The 16695-nt window shown below is 45.1% G+C and overlaps 1 protein-coding gene across 3 annotated transcripts; it reads left to right on the top strand.

Annotated features, from left to right (window-relative positions):
• The first annotated feature begins 569 nt into the window (after positions 1-569).
• SLC2A10 (solute carrier family 2 member 10) lies at positions 570-15962 on the top strand. 3 transcript variants are annotated; one of them, XM_007507817.3, is made up of 5 exons: positions 582-794; positions 6986-8329; positions 11498-11620; positions 13956-14091; positions 15460-15962. In XM_007507817.3, exons 1-5 carry the CDS (start codon positions 791-793, stop codon positions 15554-15556), a joined length of 1704 nt encoding a protein of 567 aa, XP_007507879.3. In that variant the 5' UTR covers positions 582-790; the 3' UTR covers positions 15557-15962. The 3 variants fall into 3 exon arrangements, with proteins under 3 accessions (XP_056668986.1, XP_056668985.1, XP_007507879.3); XM_056813007.1 differs by lacking the exon at positions 11498-11620 and having other exon boundaries at positions 578-794; XM_056813008.1 differs by lacking the exons at positions 11498-11620; positions 13956-14091; positions 15460-15962 and adding an exon at positions 11009-11366 and having other exon boundaries at positions 570-794.
• The last annotated feature ends 733 nt before the right edge of the window (positions 15963-16695 follow it).

The following is a 16695-nucleotide window of genomic DNA, read 5'->3' as shown; positions in this document are numbered from 1 at the left end:
GACCCGCTTTCCTTTCCATCCAGGCCCTCGTCTTGGCAGAGGAGTCTGTGCTCAGGAACAGTTGGGCCTCGGGCACAAGAGCACCAGGCTTGTTTGGATTTGGGTGTTCTATGTTTTCCTATCCGGTTTCTCTTCTCTAAGGGCGGGAAGTGCCTGTCCTACATTCCCGAGCCTTCAGGGAGCCGGAACTGTGGCAGGTTGGTCGGGTTTCAGATGAGCCAGTCCTGCTGGGGGCAGCTGCAGGTCCCGCTAGGTGCCAGCGCCAGCCCGCAGGCGTTCTACCCTTGGGCCTGGTCCGCTAGAGTTCGGGGCAAAAGAAAACGGGTCACTGGATGGAGAGCTAGAAGGTTCCGTGAGGGGCACCTCTATTCCGATGCCTTCCATTGACAGACGGGGAAGGAAAGAGACTCGATCGAGGTCTCGCTGCTAGCGCTGCTGGCAGAATCTGGATTCGGACCTAGGGCGCTTGGCATTCCTTACTTATCTCCCGGTCCGAGATGCGGCGCTGAGGGCTTCGCGTCCGACCAATATGAGGCTCGGGGATTGGGCTAGTTGGGCAGGGGCGGGCCTCGGCATATTGCCCCCTCCCTCGGCCCCTCCTCTCCCAGCCGGGGACCAGGGCTGGGGCGGGGGCTGGCCGACGTGGCGTGGGCGCCGCCGGGGTTCAAGCCTGGAGGAGGTCCGCAGAAAGTTTACTTAGCGGCTGAGCGGCGGCGGGGCCGCCCCAAGGGATGCGCTCCACTCTCCCCCACCGAGTCGGGTCTCCCAGCGCGCCCGAACCCGGCTAGCCATGGGTAAGTAAGAGGCGGCCCTCAGGGGGAGAGGCAACTACCACTTTCCGTTCAGCTCTCTCCTGGGTTTTTGCCGTGCCCCCAATTCCCAGCGCTCCTCCCAAACTACGCTCCAGGGCCCTCCTCTCCTGCGCCCCTCCTTTGCCTCTTTGGGCTCCACCCCCTTCCCTTTCTCCCTATTTTCCTTTCCCCGCTTCCCATCCTCTCACTTCCTCCGCCGCCCCAGCTCCCACCCCTGGAGATAACCCGAGGCATCCCCAGCGACAGGCTTCCCCAGACCGCTGAAGAATCCCGATCTCATCCTCTTCTCTCTGTCACTTTGTCCCCCTCTCCATGACCCTCTCTCCATTCCATCCACCAAGGCAGATCCACAAACCATAGTTTACACGGTAGGGAGTTCCCCCGACTTTCTGCCCAGAACCTGCCTTCTGGCCTCCACGACTCCACAGCCTTTCCTCTTCATTGCAAAGAGGAGGAAGCAGACCTCCAAGGGGAGGTGATGGTGTGACTTCAGAGTCCCACAGGACCCCAGGTTTCTCCTGGCCCAAGACTTTCCCTTACGCCACTTTAGGACCAGGGACTCAGAGTTCATCTGATCCACAGTCTTCATTCCTTTTTAAAAATTCTTTTTCTTCTTTGAGATGAGACCATGCCAGACTCACAGCAGACACCGTGTCAGCTTTAGTTCTTTTGCCGCTAAACTGTAGCTCCAAACTCCCAAACTCAAGTGTGGAAAGAAAACTAAAGCAAGTTCTGGACTTTCTGCCTCTGTGTTGGAACAAGCAACAGTGGGAATATTCGAGAGAGAAGCAAGTGACAAGACTGACAACCAAAACTCAAGAGATCTACCCCCCTCAGCCTCCCCAAGAGCAAAGATGAAAAGTTGGAGTGTTCCTCTAGTTTCTCATATGCTAAAGAAGAGAAATGAAGATTTAGAGAAGATCGGAAGTAGCAGAAGCCTGGATTTGGAATCAGAGAATGTGGAGTGTTTGAGTTTTTGGGGTGGCCAGTATGGTCAGTCTGGCCCGAAACTCTCCAAAGACAAAGCTGTCCATGCTGTAGTCATAGCTAGTAGCTTGAAATAGCTGCTTCTCAATTGGTAAAGGGCTTTCCCAAGGTTGTTCTTTGCTCCTGTAGCTGGGTATCCCTTCTCAGAAGTAGAGTGGTTATTTGTCATAGTGGCTAGAACTCTGGATTGTAAAGGAGACCTGTGTGAGAATCCTGTCTCAGATACTTTCTAGCTTTGAGATTCTGCACAAAATTACCTTACCTCTCTCAGTCTCAGTTTTCTCATCCGTCAAATGGGCATGTTTGCTTCTATCGCACAGACTTGTGGTGAGGAGATCCTATCTATAAAGTACTTTGCCGTACAGTTTGGGCCACCAGCAGAGAGCAAGAAAGGTCTGGTTGAGAGATCACAGGACTTCCCTGTAGTAAGTTTTCTGTATCCACAGTCAACATTATGTTGACTTATTCTTTCCCTTTGGCCCAAAGAACCAGGAAGTTGTATACTGTGTGCTCTCACTTTGGCCATTCATGACCAGGAAAAAAGAATAAGAAAATGTCTAAGCTGGAGGGGATTTGGAAACACAGAATGTGAGAACCAGAAACATAGAGCATTTGATGCCTGAGCTGGAAGGACCTTAGAATGTGGCATGGGAGAGCCAGAAGGGACCTGCTCACATGGAAGGCTGGCACTACGGCTGGGGAATATAGACTGTTAGCACTAGAGAGGAATTAGAACATGAGCTTACTGTGTCTGAGCTAGGACATTAAAACAGAGAGCTGTAAAAGTGGGGTTCTTCTTGTATTAGTAATAGATGGCTTTGGCTCACTGGTTGAGGTGTTACACCAGGGAGGTGTTGGGACGATCAAGTGATCAGGAACAGGGTTGAGGTGGAACCTATGAGAGGGAATGGCAGCCCCTCTCTGGAGCAAGCAGGATCAGGGCTTGAAGTAAATCTATGAGACAGGGAATGGCAGTTCCCTTCTCCCCTTCTCCAGTGATAACAAGCCGTCTGTATCCCTTGAAGCCCTTTTGATGTAAAGGCTGAGGGCATGAGATGTCCGTCTCCCCTAGCAGCATCTCTAGAGGAAGGTTTCTGTATTACCTTCCCCAAAGGAGATCTGTGGCCGGCCTTGCCCGACCTTACCACGGAGGGACGGGTCTCTAGCTTGAGGCCTGTCCCCAGTTCCTTCAGCTCTCTTCCTTCTGCGAATTAGGCCAAGCTGAAATCTGACTGCTAGTTAAGGGATTTATTGACAAGGAAAGGTAGACTGAGGGGAGAGGAGAGAGGTAGCCCCGTCAGAACATCTACGCACTCGTTGGCTCAAGGGGCTGATGTCTATGCCCAGGAGCATCTCTGCCTCTTTCCCAACTAAATGTCCTTTCTATAGTCTATCCTAAAGGAATCAACTAGACACAGTTCTGAGAAGGCAGGGAGGATCCGGGAGGGCTGGGCTCTGGTTTGAGTCCTAGGCAGCACCCCCTCAGGGGTCAGTGATGTTTGCAGCAGGGGGAGGAAACAGTCGTAGGATTTCTGGAGAGAAAGCAGCTACTGGTTCCAGGCAAGAAGCAGAGTCTTCACTGGTGGCTTCAGACGTTCTTCAGCCACTCAGAAACCGAACCTCTCCGCTCTCCGTCCTAAGGTAGAAGAACAAGGGGCTCTTCAGAGTCCCCTCAGCCCACCGTTCTTCTCCCATAAGCCCTTGCTCTTCCAACTGTCACTCCAGTCCTGTGAGTCAACCATAGAATTCCAAAAACTCTCCTTGCTCCATACTAACAGAATGTCAGAGCTCTGTTTGAATAGATGATGTGAGAGCTGGAGTTCAACTCCATTCAAATGCTATAAAATGCTTACAAGGTCCCAAGTACCCTGCTGGATGGTAGGCAGATAAAGCCAGAAATAAACTAGCCTTTGCCCTTTGTGAGTTTACATCCTATTGGGGAAAGAAAATGATGAAAGTGGTTACAGATATATCCAAATAAATATTAGGAGAAGGGAAAATGACTGTGTTCATGGAGGAGGTGCCTGAGCACAGCCTTGAAGAGATGCCTTAATTTTGAGACCAGGGATAAGGAAGGAGAGTATTTCAGGCAGAGGAAATAGCTTGTGTGAATGCCTTCAGGTGGAAGCTGGCAGGATGAATTTGGGAAGCAGCTAGCAGTTCAGTTTGATTGGAATGTAGAGGTCGGAAAGGAGAGTAGTATGAAGTGAGACTGGAATGCAGAGGAGAGACAGGGAAGGAGATGGAGACAATAAAAGTGAAGCAGGCAGAGGAGTTATTTAAAGGTCAGGACTCTGGGAAATTATTTTGGTTGCTGTGTAGTTTAGAAAGTTTGGGGAAGGTAGAGACTGAAAGAGAAACCTTTTAGGAGGTGATTGCAATAATCCCAGCAAGAGGTGACGAAGGTCTGAAGGATGGTGATGGGAGAGACAGAGACAAGACAGAGAGGCAGAGAGAGGGAGAGACAGAAAGGGAGGGAGGGATTGCAATAATCCCAGCAAGAGGTGACGAAGGTCTGAAGGATGGTGATGGGAGAGACAGAGACAAGACAGAGAGGCAGAGAGAGGGAGAGACAGAAAGGGAGGGAGGGATTGCAATAATCCCAGCAAGAGGTGACGAAGGTCTGAAGGATGGTGATGGGAGAGACAGAGACAGAGACAAGACAGAGAGGCAGAGAGAGGGAGAGACAGAAAGGGAGGGAGGGAGACAGAAACAAAGATAGAGAAAGGGGGAGGGAGGAAGAGAGAGACAGAGAGGGAGAAAGACACACACACACACACAGACAGAGTGTGTGTGTGTGTGTGTGTGACATTTACCCTCCTGCATATGGAGAGACGTGGTAGTAGAAATGACAGCTCTCCTCAACTGAGGACTAAGGAAGAAGGACCAGTGATTTTTAAAATGTAGTAAAACTTTGATCAGAACTGTTGTATTCCTGTTATTAGAAAGGTGACACACCGTGAGAGAGGAAAATGACAAGTAAATATAGGCATATACTTTTTAAAAACCAGTGATTTATTAAAAGAATAGCAACCTTTTAAGATTTGCAAAGCATGTTACATATGTTATATCATTTGATCCTCACAATAAACTCATGATGTAGATGTTACTAACCCCATTTTACAGATGAGGACACAAGCAAATGGAATGTAAGTGACTCATCTAGGGGTCACACAGCTAGTAAGGATCCAAGGCTGTATTTGAGCTCAGGTCTTCCTGACTCTAGGTCTGGTGTTCTACCCATCTGTCTAATAGGAGAACAAATATAATCTCTAGTCCATGATTCCAAGCCTAGCACTACGCCACCTAGGTCACAAGAAATGGTCTGAGCTCAGCCTGTGGTTTTAATTTTTCCATTTCCCATTTGTATGACCTTGGGAAAGTCTTTTCTCCTTTCTAGGCCTTATTTTCCTTGACTATAAAAATCTTGGCTCAGTCTCAGTGATTTCAACTACAGTGTTCATTCCCTATGTCTATAGCTTTGGGCAGTGAACACTGATGAAGAGAGTGATCACTTCAGGGCTTCAGGAGAACCTCTCTCATGAAAGATAGGTTTAGTTATGTTGTTATTGGTGAATTGTTTCAGTCCCATCTGACTTTTTGTGACCCCATTTAGGGTTTTCTTGGCAAAGATTCTGGAGTGGTTTGCCATTTCATTCTCAAGTCTGAGTGTTCTTCTTGGCTGGTGGCACATGTTTGGCTTCTCTTCATTTTACAGATGCAGAAGTTGAGGCAGAATGAAATGACTTGCCCAGGATCACACAACTAGTAAGACTCTAAGGTCAGATTTAACCTGAAGTCTTCCTGATTCCAAGCCAGGTACTTGATCCATCCACTGCACCACCTACCTGCTTTAGTTATATTAAGCTTACTCTATTTACTGAGGCAGGAAAAAGGCACATTTTAGCAAGATTCTTAACAAACTTCAGGCAGAAATGATTGCATTATTTATATCAGTTAACTAAGAATTCTAGCATACGGAAGTACCCATTCCATGAGAATTCTGATTCATGAAGTTTGAGCTATCCATGATAAGATCAGCAGCTTCGTTGAGAAATATCACCTCTGTGACCCTGGGCAAGTCACTTAACCCCCCATTGCCTAGCCCTTAACACTCTTCTGTCTTGGAACCAATACGCATGGTTCCAAGACAGAAGGTAAGGGTTTAAAAAATAAAGAAATAAAGAAATATCACCTCCATGGAATACTATTGTGCTCAAATAAATAATGAACTGGAGGAATTCCATATGAACTGGAACGACCTCCAGGAAATGATGCAGAGCGAAAGGAGCAGAACCAGGAGAACATTGTACACAGAGATTGATACACTGTGGTACAATCAATCTTAATGGATTTCTCTACTAGCAGCAATGCAATGATCCAGGACAATTCTGAGGGACTCATGAGAAAGAAACTATCCACATCCAGAGGAAGAACTGTGGGAGCAGAAACACAGAAGAAAACAACTGCTTGGTCACATGGGTTGATGGGGATATGATTGGGGTTTGGTGTGAAAAGATCACTTTATTGCAAATATGATTAATATGGAAATAGGTTTTGAACAATGATACATATATATAACCCAGTGGAATTGCTCATTGGCTACGGGAAGGGGGGGTGATGGGAGGAGGGGAGGGAAAGAACATGAATAATGTAACCATGGAAAAATATTCTAAATTAATTAAACTTAAAAAATATATATCACCTCCAAAGTAGTTAGGTAGCTCAGTGTATGGAGCTCCAGGCCTGGAGCCAGGAGGATCTGGGTTCAAATGTGGCTTCACATACTTCCCAGCTGTGTGACCTGGGGCAACTCACTTAACCCCAATTGCCTATCTTTTGCCCTACTGTCTTAGACTTGTTACAAAGGAAGGAAGGAAGGAAAAAAAAAAGGAGGAAAGGGAGAGGGGAAAGAAGGAAGGAAGGTAGGGAGGGAAGGAAGAAGGGAAGGACTGAAGGAAGGAAAGGGAGAGGGAAGGAAGAAAGGGAGGAAAGAGAGGGAAGGAAGGAGAGAAAGAACAAAGGAAGGAAAGGGAGAGGGAAGGAAGGAAGAAAAGAGAGAGGGAAGGAAGGACAAAAGAAGAGAGGGAAGGAAGGAAGGCAGCCAGCTAATCTGTTTCCCTTGCTTACGCCATGAGAGACTGAAGCAGCTCTAGGAACTCATGATTTTCTTCTTTGCCTTTTAGAACTGCGCTCTCCAGTCCTGTTGTTGTGTGCCTCGGTCTCCTTGCTGGGAGGACTGACTTTTGGCTATGAGCTGGCCATTATCTCTGGAGCACTGCTGCAGTTGCAATTAGACTTTGGGCTCAGCTGCTTTGAGCAGGAGGCTCTGGTGGGGACCCTGCTTCTTGGGGCTCTCCTAGCCTCCTTAGTTGGAGGGTTCCTCATTGACCAGTATGGGAGGAAGAAAGCCATCTTATTTAGCAATGCCATACTGCTTGCTGGCAGCCTGAGCTTAAGCCTCGCAGGCTCACTGCCATGGCTGGCCATGGGCCGAGGCATGGTGGGCTTTGCCATCTCTCTGTCCTCTATGGCCTGCTGTATCTACGTCTCAGAACTGGTGGGACCTCGACATCGGGGCGTGCTCGTGTCCCTGTACGAAGTGGGCATCACGGTGGGTATCCTCCTCTCCTATGCTCTCAACTACGCGCTTACTGACACAGCGCAGGGCTGGCGGCACATGTTTGGCTGGGCAGCTGCCCCGGCCCTCATGCAGTCCCTTAGCCTCATCTTTCTCCCAGCAAGCCTCTTTCCACAATTCAAGGCTAAATCAGACTCCCATAAGGGCCTCATTCCGCTCCGAGGCCCTGAGGAAGCAGAAGCAGCCACATCCAGTTCCCACAGGAAGGAACAGTACTCTTTCTGGAGCCTCTTTAGGGCCAAGGCCAACATGCGGAGTCGGACGGCCGTGGGTCTAGGCCTTGTGCTCTTCCAACAGCTCACCGGCCAACCCAATGTGCTCTGCTATGCATCCACCATTTTCCATTCCGTGGGTTTTCGAGGGGGCTCTTCGGCTACCCTGGCTTCTGTGGGACTCGGAGGGGTAAAAGTGGCTGCTACCTTGGTGGCTATGGGACTAGTGGACCGCGCTGGGAGGAGGGTGCTGCTGATGGCTGGCTGCGCTGTCATGGCTGTCTCAGTCAGTGGCATTGGGCTGGTTGGCTTTACTGTGTCAATGGACCCCACTCAGGGCTGCCACAGACCTCCTGAGACATCCAACATGACCACTGCCTCCAGGTTTCCTGCTTTCCAGGCAGACCCCAGCCTTCCCCCTCTCCAAGGGAGCTCGGACTATCCCGACATAGGATTGACTTCCCTAAAGATGGACACATCTGGTGCCAGAGCCAAAGGGACAGTTGCTAATTCCTCAGGAGTTCAGGGAGCTCTTCTTCCAGCTCATGACTCACTGGCACATGGCACCAGTAACCTGGTTACCAACTCCTGGACCAGCAGGCACAGGGTCTTAAACTGGATTGCTTTACTCTGCATGATGGCATTCGTGAGCGCCTTTTCTTTTGGATTTGGACCAAGTAAGTATAAGCAACCAGATCTCCCATTGGCTATACGCCTAGCCTCAGGGAATCCTCAGGACCCATCCCAGTATTCAGTAGCGTCTGAAATGAGCTTTATGTAGAAGTAGAGTGGGTGACCTCTCCTCTGTCATGCTTGCAGAAGCACCCCCAATTTTCTCCTTTCTGGAAATCTTTCCCCAGTATCAGACATCCTGAAATTCCTCTAGTCATTTCTTCAGCTAAATAAAGCATTTAGTCCCTAAGTCTTTTTTTTTTTAACCTTTGGAAAGATTTGAAAGTGAAATGAAGGAAGTACTAAGTGACTTGGAGCCAAGAAACCTGGATCTGAATCCTGGCTCCAGTGCACATTACTTCCTTTCTTTGTGAAATGGGCATGATAGGACGTATACCACCCACATAATTGCAAATGAAATAATATATGTAAATCACTTTGCAAAACTTAAAACTCTATAAAAATGTTAACTGTTGTCGTCATCGCCACCTAAACTCACAGGGTTGTGAGGACAATGTTTTTTTTATAAACCATAAAGTCCAATAGAAATGTGAGTTATTATTAGTCAATATTAATATATGAAAATGTGAGCTGTTAATCATGTAATAATAGCATCAGCCATCCCTTGCCTTTATATAATGCCTTACTTACAATAGATTATCTTCACAACTTTGTGAGATAGTACAAATATTACTATACCCATTTCAGAGAAACAGAAACTGAACCTTAGAGAGGTAAAGTGATGACCATACTTTCATATAATCAAGTGACAGACCTGGGGATCTGAACCCAGGCTCTTCTCTCCCAGGCTATAACTCTTTTTTTTTTAAACCCTTACCTTCTGTCTTAGAATCAATACCATGTATTGGTTTCAAGGCAGAAGAGCAGTAAGGACTAGGCAATGGGAGTTAAGTGACTTGCTTAGGTCACACAGCTAGGAAGTGTCTGAGGTCAAATTTGAACCCAGGACCTCCTGTCTCTAGCCCTAGCTCTCAATCCACTGAACCACCCAGCCTCCCCCAATCTATAACTTTTTTTCACCAATTTGTGAAGCCTTCTAGGAGGACCTGGGGCAGCATGAGAACACTGAATGCTTAGACCAGCAGATACTACAAAGGCCCCCCCAAAAGGATCATATATTTAGAGCTAAGAGATACCATAGAGGCCCTCTAATCCAACCTCTTCATTTTCAAATAAGGAACTTGGGCCTTTCTAGGCCAAGAAAGATTAAATGGTCACTTGGGTAGTAAGTTGAAGAGATGGGATTTAAAAAAAATATTTTTATTCAGAACTTAACATCAAAAAAATTTAAGTAGGCATTTCCATACACATAAGAGAACTGAAAAGGAAGATTAGATATGAAACTATAGAGCTCCATTATGCATAGCTGGCTCTCTCTTCCTTTTGAATATAGAACGATTTTAACTTCTAGCTTTTGAAGGTGAGTCTGCTTCTTTATTCATCTTTTTATTCTTGTCATTAAAATAGGACTTGAACCTGAGACCTCTGACTCCAACCCTCCCATATTTTCTGCTGTACCATACTACCTCAGTACTAGGTTAGTTATTAGGGCACTGCAAAGCTTCATCTAGGAAGTAGCTATACTACTAGGCAGGGGCATTAAATATGGCATCAGGAGAGGACTGGGTTTTGATCCCTCCTCTGGCAGTTATTTACTATGTAACCTTGAGCAAATCTGTTTTCTAGGCTGTAAGGAGAATACCTGATTATTAGGCAGACTTCACATCAAGTAGGAGAAAGAGTGTATTCCTGAGAGTCAGGAAAACTGGTTTCTGGAACCCTGAATATGCCTCTAACCTGGCATGTCACCTTGGGCAAGTCACTCTTCTGAGCCTCAGTTTCCCTATCTTACAGATGAGGGGAAAAGACTACATAAACTAGCTTCTAAGATCCATTCCAACTCTGATGTTTTGTGTTCTATTGTTTTAAGGTCTTTTTAACAGCTAGACTATCCTATGTTTGAATTCTAAGAGCCCTTCCAGCTTTCATGTTTTGTGTCCTAAAGGTCCATTTAGCTCTAATATTCTATGTTCTATGTTCAATTTCTAAGGACTTTTTCAATTCTAATACTATATAGTCTTTTAAGTATCCTCCATCTCCAGCATTCTGTGTCCTGTGTCTCCCTTCTAATTCTATTACTAAATGCTGTTCGTTACAAAGTTTTCCATGTTTTGGCTATTCTTGCCCAGATCCTGTAGTAGGAACCCTCTTTTGTAGATGGAAATGCATAAGTTTGATCTAAGCATAGGTCATAGACTTTGGGCTGGGAAGGGCTTTAGACATCATTGGGTCTAACTTTTATATGTAGAGAAAAATTAATTTTAGAGGAAAAGTGACTTGATTAAGGTCACAAAGTGAGTTTGTCATGGAATTGAGACTTGAACCAAAGTCATTAAATGCCCAGATCGGTGTAGAGAGCTTTATACAACAGAAAGCTAATAATTAGCATTTATATAATGCTTATTATATGCCAGGCACTATGCTAAGTGCTTTACAAATATTATCTCATTTGATTCTCACTACAACCCTGGGACCTGAGTGCATTTATTAACCTCATTTCACAGTTAGGGAATCTGAGGTAAACAGGTTAAATGACTTGTCCAAAGTCATACAGCTATTAATTGTCTGAAACTAGTTTTGAAATCAGTCCTTTTTGACTCTAGGCCCAATACTTTATTCACTGTGATACCTAGCTGCCCAAAGAAAAGCCACAAATAATGGATTATGGAATTTGATACAGAAGGAGTGGTAAGGAAGGGGAGATATGAGGACTTGCCCTGTGTACCTCAGATCACTCTAGGTAGGTAGCTACATACTTAATCTACAGGTAAAAGTTGCCTCAATGTTCTACTTTCCAGCTAAAAGTTCCAACTAGCTATATAGTTTTCTCCTCCCTTTCTTTCCTTTACCTTAATGATCATGGTCCTTATTGACCATTAGGGTGGGTGATGGGTGCTCAGAATTCTGATTCTAACCTTGTTGTGTGTGTGTGTGGCTGCTTTATCATCCCTTACCCCCCCCCCCCCCCCCCCATCTAGGACTATTTTATTTACCATTTGGCTCAGGAGGGAATCAGTCCCAGATCTCACATTCTGTTTAGTCTATCAAGGTTGGCTTGATCTGTATCCTCCCCCATCCCATTTGTCTCCTAGTCACCTGGCTGGTCCTCAGTGAGATCTATCCAGCTGAAATCCGAGGACGGGCATTCGCCTTCTGCAACAGTTTTAACTGGGCTGCCAACTTGCTGATCAGCCTCTCCTTCCTGGATCTGATTGGTGAGCAATTGCCTTGAAGTCAAACCACTCTTTAGCAGCCTATAGTGGACTGGCAAGCATAGGCTTTGTTCCTGTCAGGGAGTCTGGATGTTAGGCATACTGGTGGGTGGGTGGTTGTTTCTCAACAGGTGTTTGTCTATATTGTATGAAATGAGGGCTGGGGATAAGGGAATAAAATCCTACCTCCTCTATGAAACCATCATTCAGAAAGTCTGGTATAGTGTTAGTTCAGTTCAATTCAACAAATATTTATTACCTGGAATCAGGAGACCTGGGCTCTAGTCCCAGCCTTGCATGCTCTCCCTCATCTTCTCCACCTCTCAACTTCCTCGATTTTCTTCAGGTCCCAGCTAAAATCCTACCTTCTATAGACAGGCTTTCTGGGGCACTCTTAATTCCTGTGCTTTCCCTCTGTTGAATTTTCCCAATTTACCTATATATAATATTTGTATGTACTTGTTTGCATGTTGTCTCCTCCATTAGACTGGAAGCTCTTAAAGGGCACAGACTGTCTTTTGCCTGTATTTGCATCTCTAGTGCTTAGTTAGCTCAGTGCCTTTTCCAAGACCCTGTAATCCTAGTGCTTTCCCTCTAAGATTATTTCCTGTTTATCCTGTATATATTTTTACACATTGGATATATTTTATATTATATTGTTGTAAATATAAAATTATAAATATATAATTATATATAAAATAATTACAAAGCAGAAGTTATTTAAAATATTATGTATATATGTCTGTACATAGTTCTTTGCATGTAGTCTGCCCCATTAAATTGCAAGCTCCTTAAGAGCAGGGACTATCTTTTGCCTTTGTATCCCCAATGCTTAGTTACCAGTACCTTGTTAGCAAATCTTTTCTGAGTTCGAGTGCACAGAGAGCAAATTCAAGCTGTCTGTGAGCTCGCCCCATTACCACAGAGAGTTGAGGGAGAAAGTACTCACTTTGGGCGGCTGGACAGAAGATCGGGGTGTGCAAAAAATGTTCTTGGGTGCTGGGAAGAGGGGGAATGGAGCAGCTCCCCAAGTGCCTGCTCTGCACACATGCCATGTCTTCACCCAATGCTGGTCTAGTGCATAATCGAAACTTGATAAATTTTTATCAACTAATCTACTGCAACAGATTCATTGTGTGACCTTAGACAAGTCACTTAGAATCATAGACCTGGAGTAGATCTTAAAGATCTTCATGATTTTGAGTCAGAGAACCCATGTTTGAATTCTGTCTTTATTGCTTACTATTTATGTGACTTTGGGCTAATCCCTTCATCCCTTTCAGACTCAGGTTGTTCAATTGTGAAATAAGGGAATGAACCACATTCCCTTCTAGCTCAAAAGATGTGATTCTTTAATGCCTCTGGACCTAATGCCTAGGTCTAAATACCTGTTGCCATTTTACCTAGGAGGAAACTGAGGCTCAGAGTCCTTAAATGGGCTTTCCAAGGTCATATAACAGCTTGGTGTGAGGGAGGGAGCACTGGACTTGGAGTTAGAACAAGTTGGTTCAAATCCATGCTTTGTTACCCTGGACAAACTACATAACTTCTCAGAGCCTCATGGGAAATGAAGGGGTTGGACTAGATGATTTCAAGGCCTGTTCTAACTCTTAATTGTAGTCATCCTTAAGTGACAGAGCTGGGACTCAAACCCAGGCTCCTTGTTCTCTAGGCCAAGGCTTTTTCCGTTAAATTACCTTGTGTGTGTATATTTATATTTATGTATTATTGTTTATATAGAAAATAAATGTGTGTATGTATATATATATAATATACTTTTTAATTTTTACATTCATAGGACTCCCCCAATAAAATGCAAGCTCATTATGAATAGGGATTATTTCATTCCTTGTGTTTATAGCCTCAGTTCCTAGCCTAGTACCTGGCCTATATTATGCTCATTGATTAAAAGATCTTTTAGCTTACTCTTCCCCTTCCGAGGCCATTGTTCCCTCCTCTGATGGGGTGAAGATGTTTCTAGATCTAGAGCAGCAAGAGTCCTCAGGAGCTATCTAGTCCCCCCACCCACCCATTTTACAGATAAGGAACCTGAGGACTAGAGGGGTTAAATGATTTGCCTAAAATCACAGCAGAGGTGTCAAGGATAAGATTTGAACCTAAGTTCTCTGGCTGTAGAATTAAGACTTTTTCCACTTTATCACACTGTCTCCTTAAGGGAATTGGTCTTGGCAAACTCTGGAGACTCAGAATAAGAACCAGCTTCTGCCCTGTTTCTTCTTACAAGAGCCAGACCACCATGCCTAGCACATGCTCCTTGACCTTACTTGTGACCTGTGACCACAAGCCATTACACACATCGTCCCTTTTGTCTCTTTAGGAGCCATTGGCTTATCCTGGACCTTCCTGCTGTATGGGCTGATGGCTGTGGCTGGCCTCGGTTTCATTTATTTATTTGTCCCTGAAACCAAAGGCCAGTCCCTGGCAGAGATAGACCAACAGTTCCAGAGAAGACGGTATGTACCACTAATGATGTGAGGGTCAGAGACTTAAAATCTCCACAAATTGCCCACCTGTTCCTGTGATGGAGCAAAAAAACCCCTGGTAAACAGCTCTTGGATTTTCTGGTCTATATTCTGCCATCCCCCAAATACTGCTCATTTCTTGGAAGTAGCTTACATTGTCCTCTTGGCTTCTCATGTCTTTGTGGCTTCATTTTTTTAACCCAATTCCTAAGAATCACAAAATCTTGGAGTCCCAGAATCTTGGCGTCATCATGTTTGAGTTAAAAGGGATCTTAGTGGTCCTGTCGTCCACTTTCCACCCTATGCAGGAATGTCCCTTTCAGCATCCCTTCCAGATCATCACCTAGCCTCTTCTGGAATACTACCATCACAATGCAGCTCATTCTGTCATCCATTAGCCTTTCCATAGTTCCACAGCTCTAACAATTGGCAAGTTTTTCCTTTAAGGAAGAGGAGGAATGGGAATTCTTTTAGGGAGGGAGGCTGAAATCTGCCTCCTTCTAAATTCCCTCCTTCCATTGACCCTGGTTTGCTCTTGTCTTCCCATAGACTAAATCTAGTCCCAAACTTTTGAAGGTAATGGTTAAAACTCCCCTAAGCTTTCTCTTCTCCAAGCTAAATATCCTTAGTTCCTTTATCTTATCCTTCTGTGACATGGTTTTGACTTCTCCTCCCCATCCTGCTCCATCCAGAATGACACGCAAGGCCTAGTCCAGGGCTCAGGGCAAAGGAAAGAGGCAGACCTAGAGAAGAGGAAGAGATGATGGTCCCTGGAGTTGTGAGTTGGGAGAGGATACTGAGGAGGGGTCTAAGGAAGCATTCTGGGCAAGCCAGTCTAGCTAGCTGGTCAGAGCTTAGGAGCCCAGGAGATGAGATTGAAAGGGGGGGGGGGGCAGCAGCAGGCCTGGAGAGCAGAGGCCGGGTGCAGATGTCATCATCTGCTTTAGCCTAATAAAGACAATTCAGCTTAATCAAAATTTTAACAGGATAGCTATGTTATTATTAGGGTTGGTTTCAGGTGAGAAGTTATAATGTGATTTGCATCAGAAAACCAGTTTCCCTTGACATAGCTGAGTGCCCAGGGCCTCACACCCGATTATGGGCCACTTTGGACTCTGAAGTCCAAGATAGCCAGATGACTCTTAAATTCCTATGAATCCCGTGGGACCCTGGTGTCCCCTACAGATCCGTGGCTCTGTAGCCTTTAGGGATAGCCCTGATTTGGCACTCTCTAGGTGTGACTCTTGGAGTACTACATCCTACATCCTCCTGGAGTGCCCCTGAGTTCCCCCCTTCTCCCCTTCTCCCTACCTTGAAAACACTTCTGTTACTATCTAATGGTACTCTTTGTCTTGACAGGTTCTGTCCTGGGAAAATGATCGGCAGCCATCTGGGCCAAGGACCCAGCTCAAACTGGGCTCAATACAGCCTGTTAGACATGTCTGCTGCCTCCTGAGATACTCCAGCTTCATGGAAGGAAAGGAGGGAAGGAGAGAGAGACAGACAGACAGACGGTTGGGGGCTATCTAGTCACCAAACATTTTCATCTTTCTCTGATAAAGAATCATTGTATCTCATAATGGAATTGATTCAACTTCAAAGTCATCTTAGTGCTCTCATTTGCTAGGAGAAAAAAGGCCAATTTGTGGCTGATCATTTCCTCTCCCTACCCCAGAATGGAGATTCCCTCTCTTCTCAAGAAAAATCAATAAATCCTGAACCTCGGGTCTCGGGTTATAACTGGTGACAGGGAACAAGCCTCAACTGATGTTCTTTGCCTTAGTTTTTTCACCCTTCTGGGTTTCTGTAATAGAATGTTTAACATGTGAAATATAAGAATTAAAATCATAGCTTATGGAGTATTTCAGTTTTCAGAATTTATTGTCTCTTATTTAGTGCTCTGCAGGAGAGTTTCTTGCAGAACCTTCCTATGAGATCAAAGTCACACCAACATGGTGTGGGTTGAGCATTGAATTGGGAAGGAGTCAGAAAGACCCGAGTTAAATCTTGTCTCAGACACTTAATAGTTGTGATGTTTAGGAAAATCACTTAACTTCTGTCTGCCTTAGTTCCTTCATCTGTAAAGTGGGGTTAATAATACGTCCCAAGATTGTGATAAAATAAGATAATTTTGCAAAGTAGTGTGCAAATATCAAAGTACTACCTAAATATTAATGTGTTCCAAAGCTTGTTGTATGACCTTGGACAAATCAACTACTCTCTCTGAGCCTCAGTTTTCTCATCTGTAAAATGATGGGGTTAGACAAGATATTATCCAAGATTCCTTCTAGCTCTTTATTCTATAATAGTATGAAATTTGTTATCTTTTCTCATCTTTTATGGGAATTTAAATTGTATTATTTTTTTTATTTTAATGCTTAATTAAAATAATTATTAAAAAATTTTAAATAATGAGTGAAGCTGTCATAGGCAAGGATAGGATTAATTACCAGTGGAGTGGTTTAAAGGCCAAAGTGCTCTAAGAATTCATGGCAACTGAGCAGTCAGGAAAGACCTCACAAAGGAGGTGGAGTTTAAGCCAGGTCTGGGAGGATGTGTATGAAGTCTCCAATTTGGATGAGATTTAGCTTTAAG

Source organism: Monodelphis domestica, chromosome 1 (genome assembly GCF_027887165.1).
Source record: "Monodelphis domestica isolate mMonDom1 chromosome 1, mMonDom1.pri, whole genome shotgun sequence".
NCBI classification, from domain to species: Eukaryota; Metazoa; Chordata; class Mammalia; order Didelphimorphia; family Didelphidae; genus Monodelphis; species Monodelphis domestica.
Note: the sequence above shows the minus strand (reverse complement) of the source record. Positions and strands in the feature narration are given on the sequence as shown.

Bases quoted from the DNA above. Each gene is read 5' to 3' on its own strand.
- SLC2A10 (XM_007507817.3), top strand. The intron at 8,330-11,497 runs GTAAGTATAAGC...TTTGTCTCCTAG, and splicing joins TTCTTTTGGATTTGGACCAA to TCACCTGGCTGGTCCTCAGT. The intron at 14,092-15,459 runs GTATGTACCACT...TTGTCTTGACAG, and splicing joins CAACAGTTCCAGAGAAGACG to GTTCTGTCCTGGGAAAATGA.